Below are 9,855 nucleotides of genomic sequence, written 5' to 3'. Positions count from 1 at the left end.
TTTCTTTTTTTTTTCAATATATTGATCTAATAGTATAAGATTAGGGTGAAGACTAAGATTACTTCTCAAAATTCGCGATTAAAATGTCAAATGTTTAATGACTAAGAGTAACACTTTTATCCAAAGTAGGATTAGTTCTATTATAATTTGGATTTAATACATATACATGCATACATATTAAACTCTTGTTACTATTTTGATTAATTCTTGTTAACAATTCTACTCTGACACTCTCTCTGAATTTCAAGTTCTTCAACCTTTCATGTTTCAAAGCCTTTTCTTCTTCTAAAAATTTCACTTTTCTGAATTCTCATTTTTGTTAGCCACAACTGATAGCTTCAAGAACAAAAATGGCAGACCAAGGTCCATCCAAAAAAATAGCTGATAGATATCTAAAGCGTGAAGTCCTTGGTGAAGGTACCTATGGAGTCGTATACAAAGCCATTGATACCCACGTAAACTTTCTTCTTATATTCCTTTTTCAAGAAAATTATGCCGAATTTTCATTCAAATATCTTATCTTTCCTCCTTCCTTTTTTGTGGGTCGTGCATAGAATTCAATGAATCGGTTCACATTCATTTGGTTTTGGTTCCTAAATTTGAGTTTCCTTAAGAAATGTGCTCAATTGTTTATTACTTTTCGATAATTAGAAACTAATCCCTTGTTAGTGGTGTTTATTTTTTTATCATGTTAGTATTTGTTGAGTATTCTTATAACTCCCTGTTTTTTTAATTTGTTACGGGTGAAACTCGAACCTATAACTTCCCACACTTTATTCCTTAAACTCTTCATCTTCACCGTTAGACCACATTATGACTCACAAGTGGTGTTTATTAATTTGTTAGTTAATATCTTTTCTTGCTATTATTATTTGGAAGAATCATATATGGTGTGTCATTGGGTATGATAAAGTGGTTCTTAGTTAGAGTGATGGAGGAGTAAAGCTTGAAAGTTTTTAAGTTGTTTAAGAATGAGTTTGGTAAATTTATTTGTTACTGTTCTTGATATAACTTGGAATGTATTCTAGAGATATGCTTGGTTTCATGCCTTTACCAACTATCCTTTTATTCAAGGATTATATTAACCTCAGCCCTTATGACTGAGGATAAGAAGTTAAATATGGTACAAAGGTATTGGAAAACTAAGTCAATTATCTTGAAGTACTAATATTTAGTCCTCCAATGGAGAAATATATTTTTAGACTCTTAATCTCAGCCCTAATCCTTTATTCAATAATGAAAATGACCATACCTATTATAATGTGGACTTGTTATTAAGATAAATTCATTACATCGACAGACGGGGCAAACAGTTGCAATTAAGAAAATTCGGATTGGCAAGCAAAAAGAGGGGGTAAATTTCACGGCTCTTAGAGAAGTTAAAATGCTTAAAGAGCTCAAAGATCAGAACATTATTGAGTTGATTGATACATTCCTACATAAAGGGAATTTGCATCTTGTGTTTGAGTTCATGGAGACAGACCTTGAAGCTGTCATTAAAGACCGAAATATCTTTCTTTCACCGGCTGATACGAAATCTTACCTTCAAATGACGCTAAAAGGTCTTGCTTATTGCCACAAGAAATGGGTTTTGCATAGGTAGAGTATGTTGCTGATTTGGTCATTACAAAGTCATTATTTGCTTTTAGTGTTGACCTCAAAAGTCTGCTTATATATTTTTCAGGGATATGAAGCCAAATAATTTGTTAATAGGACCTAATGGACAGTTGAAACTTGGAGATTTTGGTTTAGCACGGATATTTGGAAGCCCAGATAGAAGGTTCACTCATCAGGTTCACTTCTTTATGTATAGTGGCATGTGCATCCCTCTGAGCATGTGGATGTCTATACTTCGACAAAGCATTCTGTTATAGTCCTACCTTCTTACTTCAATTTCATTTGCAGTAAAAAGGAATGAAGTTTCCTAAAATGTGGATGGTTAGAGTTTAGAAGATTGGAATGAATTGTACACTAGAATGTGTTATAGCCATGTTTATATGATGATTTTGTCAGAGTTTATAAGAACCACAGGCTGAAATTCGATGGATTTTACCTTGAAGTCGTTAATATTATTGACCATTATATCCTGCCTTCAAAAAGGGTGAACCTTGGCATTGTGGTAAGGTTGCTCTCCTGTAATATGGGGTTAACGAGTTCTAGGAACAGAAAAAGACACTTAGCTCACAGGAATAAGGTTGGAACCCCAACAACCCTAGAATCTAAGCAATCTCAATTGTGGTGTATGTTCTCTAGGACTGCTGTTCTCTGGGGCTCTGGGTAACTGTATATTGTGACGACTATAGTAGTTGAGTACAATATGTTGAACTACTAGGCAGATTACTCATAAACTTCTATGGCATAAAACATTTGGCTCCCTTTTCTTCCATTCAATTTAATCAGGTCAACTTCCTGCATGTTATTTGAACATAACTTGTTTCATCCTTATGCAGTCATGTTTGTATTTTGCACTTTCTGTTAATAGATTGATATTCTAAATGCATAACACTTGTCATACACAAATAGGTGTTTGCTCGGTGGTATAGAGCTCCTGAGCTTTTATTTGGTTCCAAGCAATATGGTTCAGGGGTAGATGTTTGGGCTTCAGCTTGTATATTTGCTGAACTTCTTCTTCGTCGACCCTTTCTTCAGGTAAAAGAGATTGTTATGTTGAATTGTTGACCAGTTTATATGGATTTTTTTGGGTGAATGATTGATCTTCTGATACAGATGGGTTTTGATATTAAGAGTTGGCCATTTATTTAATATTTTTACCATTTAACTTTATCAAACACTTCAAATTGCAGCCTGAACAAACCAGTCAAAACTTTTTTACTGGGCTAGGATTAACTCTGAAGCTGTTGGATATGGTGTTCATATTCATTATTCATTGTTAATTTGGCATTCATCTTATTCCTGCTGTGTTGTTACTAACCTCTTTTTAATACAATTTCCAAGAGTGTAGATGTGAATTATTATTGCATTGGTTGATTTTTTTAATTTGTTTCTTTTACATATAATAATTAAGCATGCTTCATCTGTTTTTTCATCAGTTTGTTTTTATGTTTTGATAGGGTTCAAGTGATATTGATCAATTAGGAAAGATTTTTTCAGCATTTGGAACTCCAGCTCCTTCTCAGTGGCCTGATATTATATACCTTCCTGATTATGTCGAATACCAATATGTTCCTGCCCCTCCTCTGCGTTCATTATTTTCAATGGCAAGTGATGATGCTTTAGATCTGTTGTCAAAGATGTTCACATACGATCCGAAAGCTAGAATTTCAGTGCAGCAGGCACTAAAGCACAGGTATAATATAAGCCTTTAACATTCCATTAAGACAACATTGAATTTTTCTTCTGCTTAATTTAATCTCTTATCTTCCTCTTTAGGTACTTTTTTTCTGCACCACTGCCTACAGTTCCACACAAGCTCCCTAGACCTTCCCCCAAGAGGGAATCTGGGGTTTCGGAGGAGGGTCCTAATGTAGTATCACCTCCAAGAAAGTGTAGGAAAGTGATGCCAGGATGTGATGGGTTTGAAGGAAATTCTTTACCAGAAGGTAAGGCTGATGGCAATTTTGGTGATAATACAGGCAAGAATGAACCGGCTCCAATCTCGGGAGATTTTTCTATATTCGGATTACAACCTCCAAATAGCTCTACAATTAACAGGTAAAACAATACTGATCATGCAGTCAATTCAAAGTGATCTAATAGTTTGGAATTTTAACTAAGTCGAACATTAAAACAAAAAATCATAGATGATATTATACCCTAGCTTGCATATTGAACCATAAACATTTTGCTAATTTTAATGTTGTTCGAAGAGGATAAGTCAGGTTAATACACAAAAACATATTGCATTACATTGTGGTGGGACTTGAGATATAGTTTTATGGGGTATTTAGGAAAGATATTTTATAGAGAGCTTATTTGGGCTTTATGCTTATGCTTTGATGATATCTAAGCTTATGAAAATAGTTTGACATTTTTATAAACTCTTTTTAGCTTATTTCAATAAGCTTATAAGAGAAACTTATGAAAAAGGATAACTTAGTGACCTGATTAAGCACTTAATTAAGTTGTTTACTCAAACACGTCCTTAGTGACCTGATTAGCAATGATGAAATTAGAATATGCCAACCCGCTATGTTGTAATGTGCTTATGCTAACACAATATGTTGTAGATATCCTATATATGGGAATAATGTGCGAGATATTTGTCATCTTTTAATTTCTACTTGTTACTAAAAAGGGCGGCCTGATACACGGGGCTCCTACTCAATGGGGTCTAGTGTCGGGGTAGGGTAAATATACGCAGCATTACCCTCACAAGTGGAGAGTCTATTTTCAGGAGTCATGACCTCATGCTCACTAAGCAACAACCTTATTGTTGCATCAAACTCACCCTCTTGTAACATGTTATTTAATTTTTGTTCCATCTTTTTGTCATGCATCATTGACAGGTCACGTCTGAAAAGAAAATTAGATATAGAATTCCAAAAGCCAGAAATGCAGTGAGTCCTTGAAGGCTTGTTTGTATGTCATTCTTTATCTGTCTCTCTGTGTGAAGCTACTATGGATATGTAGATGTTTAAAGGAAGAAATGGCAGCATTAGTTATAGTTTAGTGACTCTGCTAAAAGTAGCAGCTTCTGTTTGGAATGGTTAATATTTCCTTTGGGTTAATGATATAATGAGTGAACAAATAATTTCTTGAAGTAGTTATGAAATCCGTTCTGAATTAAATAATCATTTGAGTGCTTATTTTTCTTGAACTATTGTAGTTACAAACTTACAATATCCAAAAGTTCTTTGAGTATAACACTACTTTTTATACTCTGCAGTCTATGGTTCTTCCTTTCACAATCTTTATTCAGGTGCTATTTCTGGAGCTGTATGAACAGTTTTTGGCGGGAAATTTATGTCAAAGTGAATTTGCTTGAGTTAATTGCACTCATAACTCTTGGGATTATATACATCAAAGAATTAATTATAGTGTTATACTTTTACAAGACTAAATAAATAGAAAGGGTAGCGAAGCCCACCTAGTGAGATAAAAAATTAGTTGTTCTTATTCTAATGATAAACATTTTTTAGGAATCCTAAAAAAAAAAAATTATTTGTGAAGGTAATGTATTCAATATCTCGATACTTTCCCTTGAAAGGTTGCCATTTTAGGATTTTGAAGTATTTATCCATGAGCACACATTAAAGTACTAACCAATTCTTAATAAACTGTCCAGCTATGAGATTATGGATATTGATAGAGATGATGAAGTTCATTGCTTCTCAAGTGAGTCTTGGTCTCAAAAGGTACCAAAAAGAGGTGAGCATTGACCCTCAAAAGTATTCATATTCCATGAAAGACTTCAAGAAGTTCATATTCATTAAAGAGGGTGAGCTTGGCCACTAGTAGATTTCCACTCGTAGTCTCACTCTGTTATACATATGCACTTATATATAATAATTTTTGAAAAGGTGACTTTGAGGTAACATTAAGATTGTTCATATTTATTAAAGAGAGTTCAAGCAATCAAAATTAGAGATAGTAAAAAAACCAAGGCTCTTAATTATTTCAGGACAAAGATCATGATCCTTCACTAATATAGCTCAAATAGCAAACATTGCTAAAAGATTGGGTTTCAATATCATTATCATGGAAGCAGCAGGAGCATTTTCAGATGGTGTGAATTCTTGTGATGGCCTAACGGGAGTTCATGGTGCTAGTCTTCCTAATGGGAGTATATCTTCTGTCCAACAAAATGTACCACTCCAATGCGCCACTTTTTTATAATTGGTCAGAAAAACATTTAATTATTATATTTTTAATTTAAATATATATATTTCAACCAATTACATGAAGTGACACATAAAGTAACACTTATGAGCATAGCAGATTTGCTCTGCTCACCAACATACTCCTCATTCCTGAAAATGCAGTTTTCATACAAGTTGTGGCTTATGGTCGGGTGGAATGGCTGGCTAAAAATGGCTTTGCAGAGCCTTCAAAGGATATGAACCTAAAGTACTTGGAATACAAAATTAGGTTGGAAGAAAGCACTCTTATACAACAATACCCTCTAGACCATATAATTGTAAAGGACCCCATCAATTGGGAAAATAAGTTTGGAAACATTTAAGACAGTGTATTTCCACAAACAAAATGTAAGACTTGATGTTAATAGATTTAAGCCTACATTGCGGAAAGCCCTTGAGCTATTGCATCAGTAGGTATGGTTTTTGATGCATAATGCTGTGAGCTTTGAGTGTAGAAAACTGCTCACGGTGTGTATTAGATCACACTATGGTTGCTGTATTTTATTTTTCATTGATCATCCATTGTTTTCCGCAAGTAGTGTATAGAATAAAGGACAAAAAGTCATCATATCTGCAAAAACATTATTTGCATGCAAGGGAAAACGATGTTTAGTGGAACTGAGTTTAAGTCACAGCTTCTATAATATTGTAATAACAAGCAATTTAGGTCATGTCCTATTTGGAATTTAAGCCATTTAAGTTGCTTGAACTTTAAATAATGATATGGGAAAGAATGTATTCAAGGGAACTTAGAAATTTGATGTGTGCATGACACATAATGAGTAAAATGAACTATTATCATACTGAGCTTTGCTTTACGCAGACCTCATCAATGTCTTGTAGGTTTAGAAGATTCAAGGATCTAAAATCATACTACTAAATCAATTCTCATTTCTCATCAGATGCCAATTTCGTAAATCAGAATTTATCTTCCACATTATTCAATTAAATATCTAGTATAGCTTAAAATATCATCATGAAAAGAAATCATACAGAAAAAGGATTGTAGGAGGTATAACAAGCCTCATAATACACTAGAGAGTAAAATTCATCTTAAAATAAGTATTCTATACTTTCAAATGATTATCAGCAACATGGACTAACTAAAAACATGTTTCCTAAACAACTACCACATCAGACTAGGAATTTATCAGTACACACATATCCCTTCCACAAAATGTCTGGTCTTTGAGAGTGAAAAATGTTTTATCCGAACTATTGCAAGTGAATCTTCTTGAGATGTATCTCTGCCGACAAAAGCAATGCAAAAAGAATGCATAATAAGCATATACATTCAAATTTCAGTTGCTTACTCCCTCAACTACAAAAGAATACTTGTGTAAGTGCAGCAGTTGCTCAGCCAGCCAATATATGCTCGGGAACAAACTAGTCAAAAGCAATTGTGGAAGTATGTGTTCTGAGTTGTTTCCCAATCTAATAGATTATGGATGTAATCACCCTTTACAAACGGGCTAAAGTCTTTACTTGTCAGATTCTAATTCACTGAATATACACTAGGTCTCTCCAATGCATGTTAGTCTTCGACGACCGTGGATTCTTCCTTCGTAAAAAACCATGTTAACAATCTATCCAAGATAGGTCTTCTAAAGGCAACTCAGCTCCATTTCGCACTATTAAGTGATTTTTTCTTACTTTTCTTGTTGCTCTTTTTCAGAAGCAAAGACGCATGGTTAATATCATCATTGTTAGGCGAATGAGTATCCCCCTTTAGCCATAGAATAGCTTCAGCAGCAGCAGATTTTTCTGCTAATTTCTTGCCGACGCAAGGCTGGCCAACAAAATTCAAGCCATTAAATATGACAGTAGAACGGAATTGATTGTTTTTCAGTTGCGTTGTTTTGTATGTTGGTGAGTCGTGTCCAGCCCTATTAAGGAACATTTGGAGGTGATTTTTAAAATTATCAGTCTCGCCTTCACCACCACCATCACCACCACCACCACTTTTGGAGTTCGCTTCCTTCTTTAACTGTGATTGGACCTTGCGACCGAAAACAAATCTGCCTTCGCAATTGTCCTCTGATACCAACAATCTTACAGCTGAAAGAAGCTCATTATGTGATTGTATATCCAACTTGGGATCCAGAAGCTGCGTGAGATGCAGTGCACAAATTAACTATGTCAAGAACTTGAAGAGAGAGACAGAACATTGAAGGAAGTATATGGCTATACAAGTCAATATTTTGCAGAAGAATTTTGTAAGTGTTAAATTTGAATGCTATAACTTTGTACTTACTTTTTTCTGTATCAATTCCTCCATTTCACTCTTTAACCTTAAGTAAGTCTTGGCTAATTCAGGTTTCATGAAAAATTCCAAATACCCTTCCAACATTTTCAGGTGACCATCCTATCAAAAGAATCATATGTTCAGCACATGTTATAGCACAATAATAAGTCAAAAGGAAACATCTGGTAATGCAGTAGTGAAGAGGACATAAGGTAAGAACTTACTAGGCCACCTCTGGATATATTCCCGCCAAATAAGAGCAGCACAGAATCAGATATCCCTGTTGAATCCCTAAGGAATACTGAATTCACTTTCACCTTTTCATTAAATACTAACCATGGGTACGGAATTCTGGGTACATTACCATTTACAGAGTTCTACAAAATGCATCACCAAATCACCATAAAAAGCCAAAATTAAACATCAGAACTTTGATAAATTATATTCTCTCAAAATCACAACCACGTCATAAGAATACATGGATTCATGAAAACATCAGACTTTTGAAGGGGAAACTTACTCCAGACAGAAGAATCTGACCATCCTCCATTGTTTTAAGTGTTATCGACTTAGGTTTGTTCTGCATAACACAAATTATACAACCTCACATCAAGAAAAATAAAACAAGAAAAATGCACTTACTTTTTGAATAAAAAATGACAGTATTATCTCTATATGTTAATGAGATTAACATCTGTATACCCAAACACACACATAAGGGTATAACTGTACATGCATATATACATTGCTAAATTTCATCTTTTCAACTTATGCGGTCCTAATTTAAACAAGGATCGACTTCTGTTCCCCTAGTTGCAATTTTGTTGTTAGCTCCATACTTTTCAACTGTTAAAGTATGCTGTTGAGTGTTGACATGGCAATATTTTTTTCCCTAAATTGTGACACTAGATTCCGTGATGAGTTTCAACTTTTTTGTTTGCTGATGTCACATTGATAAAAAAGAAGTGCCATATCAAGAACAAACAGTCAAAGGAACTTAATTGCATTGACAAAAATGCCATACTTAGATATATATAATAAATTCTGCAGACATAGCACAACACAGAGGGCGGCCCATTGTACAAGGCTCCAGCCTAGTGAGGTCTGGGTAGGATAGATGAACACAATCTTATTCCCATAAGAGAAGAGGTTGTTTCCATGATTTTATTTTAACCCATGACCTCCACGTCACCAGACAGTAACATTAATATTGTGCCATGGTTCACCCTCTTTAACAAACACACAGAACAAGAAAATTAAAAAAGTTTAACAAAATTGAAAAGTGAACTAAAATTGTAGTGTCACACGGATCTGAAAATACTAGTAGAGTGCATTACCTCAACAGAGGATACTCCAGGAAACAATCCTGCACAGATGACAGCTCGCAATAGATGCTCTTCGTGACTCCATGTGTTGTAGGCTACAGAATTGTGATCAACCAAACCAGTATCTTTGAGCAAGTAAAAGAATTGCTTCCGAAGAGAGTCAATGGCTCTAAGTGTTTGAGAAGAAAGGAAATTTCGCCAACAGTACTCATAACCAGCTTGCTGTGCTTCAGCCTCTTTCCAACCCTCATAAGCCCGGACAAGTGTAAGATGATCACTATAGGCACGGCCAGCAAAGTGGGCCTTGGAAGACTCCGCAAGCTGCATAAAAAAGTAAAGTAAACAATTAAATAATCTCTAAACAATGTATTAACTGTAACGTATAGCATATCAATTACAATAAGAGTGATCCAGGCTAATAATGAATGCATAATCACATTTTCAAAATGATCCGATACAGGGGGGG

At 34.7% G+C, this 9,855-nt stretch overlaps 2 protein-coding genes and 1 pseudogene across 2 annotated transcripts in view; 2 read left to right on the top strand and 1 right to left on the bottom strand.

Annotated features, from left to right (window-relative positions):
• On the top strand, nucleotides 255-4,774 carry LOC109343561 (cyclin-dependent kinase D-2-like). Its single transcript, XM_019581918.1, has 7 exons — nucleotides 255-455; nucleotides 1,301-1,599; nucleotides 1,685-1,793; nucleotides 2,524-2,649; nucleotides 3,072-3,307; nucleotides 3,391-3,672; nucleotides 4,467-4,774. Exons 1-7 carry the CDS (start codon nucleotides 351-353, stop codon nucleotides 4,519-4,521), a joined length of 1,212 nt encoding a protein of 403 aa, XP_019437463.1. The 5' UTR covers nucleotides 255-350; the 3' UTR covers nucleotides 4,522-4,774.
• Nucleotides 4,591-6,372, top strand: LOC109342389 (annotated as a pseudogene).
• Nucleotides 7,026-9,855, bottom strand: part of LOC109343560 (DExH-box ATP-dependent RNA helicase DExH3) — a 15,489-nt gene continuing 12,659 nt past the window's right edge. The window contains exons 15-19 of the mRNA XM_019581917.1: nucleotides 9,402-9,710; nucleotides 8,585-8,644; nucleotides 8,289-8,441; nucleotides 8,074-8,184; nucleotides 7,026-7,926 (exon numbers count right to left, since the gene is read on the bottom strand). Of these exons, the coding sequence (XP_019437462.1) occupies nucleotides 7,435-7,926; nucleotides 8,074-8,184; nucleotides 8,289-8,441; nucleotides 8,585-8,644; nucleotides 9,402-9,710 (1,125 nt within the window). The 3' untranslated portion in view covers nucleotides 7,026-7,434. The remainder of the gene's footprint in view (nucleotides 7,927-8,073; nucleotides 8,185-8,288; nucleotides 8,442-8,584; nucleotides 8,645-9,401; nucleotides 9,711-9,855) is intronic.

The sequence above is a fragment of the Lupinus angustifolius genome, chromosome LG03 (assembly GCF_001865875.1).
Source record: "Lupinus angustifolius cultivar Tanjil chromosome LG03, LupAngTanjil_v1.0, whole genome shotgun sequence".
In the NCBI taxonomy this organism is placed as follows: Eukaryota; Viridiplantae; Streptophyta; class Magnoliopsida; order Fabales; family Fabaceae; genus Lupinus; species Lupinus angustifolius.
The sequence above is the reverse complement of the archived record's forward strand: the minus strand, read 5'-3'. Positions and strand labels throughout refer to the sequence as shown.

Coding starts and splice junctions, on each gene's coding strand:
- LOC109343561 (XM_019581918.1), top strand. CDS start 351: ATGGCAGACCAAGGTCCATCCAAAAAAATAGCTGATAGATATCTAAAG. Junction 456..1,300: donor ACAAAGCCATTGATACCCAC/GTAAACTTTCTT, acceptor TTACATCGACAG/ACGGGGCAAACAGTTGCAAT. Junction 1,794..2,523: donor ATAGAAGGTTCACTCATCAG/GTTCACTTCTTT, acceptor ATACACAAATAG/GTGTTTGCTCGGTGGTATAG.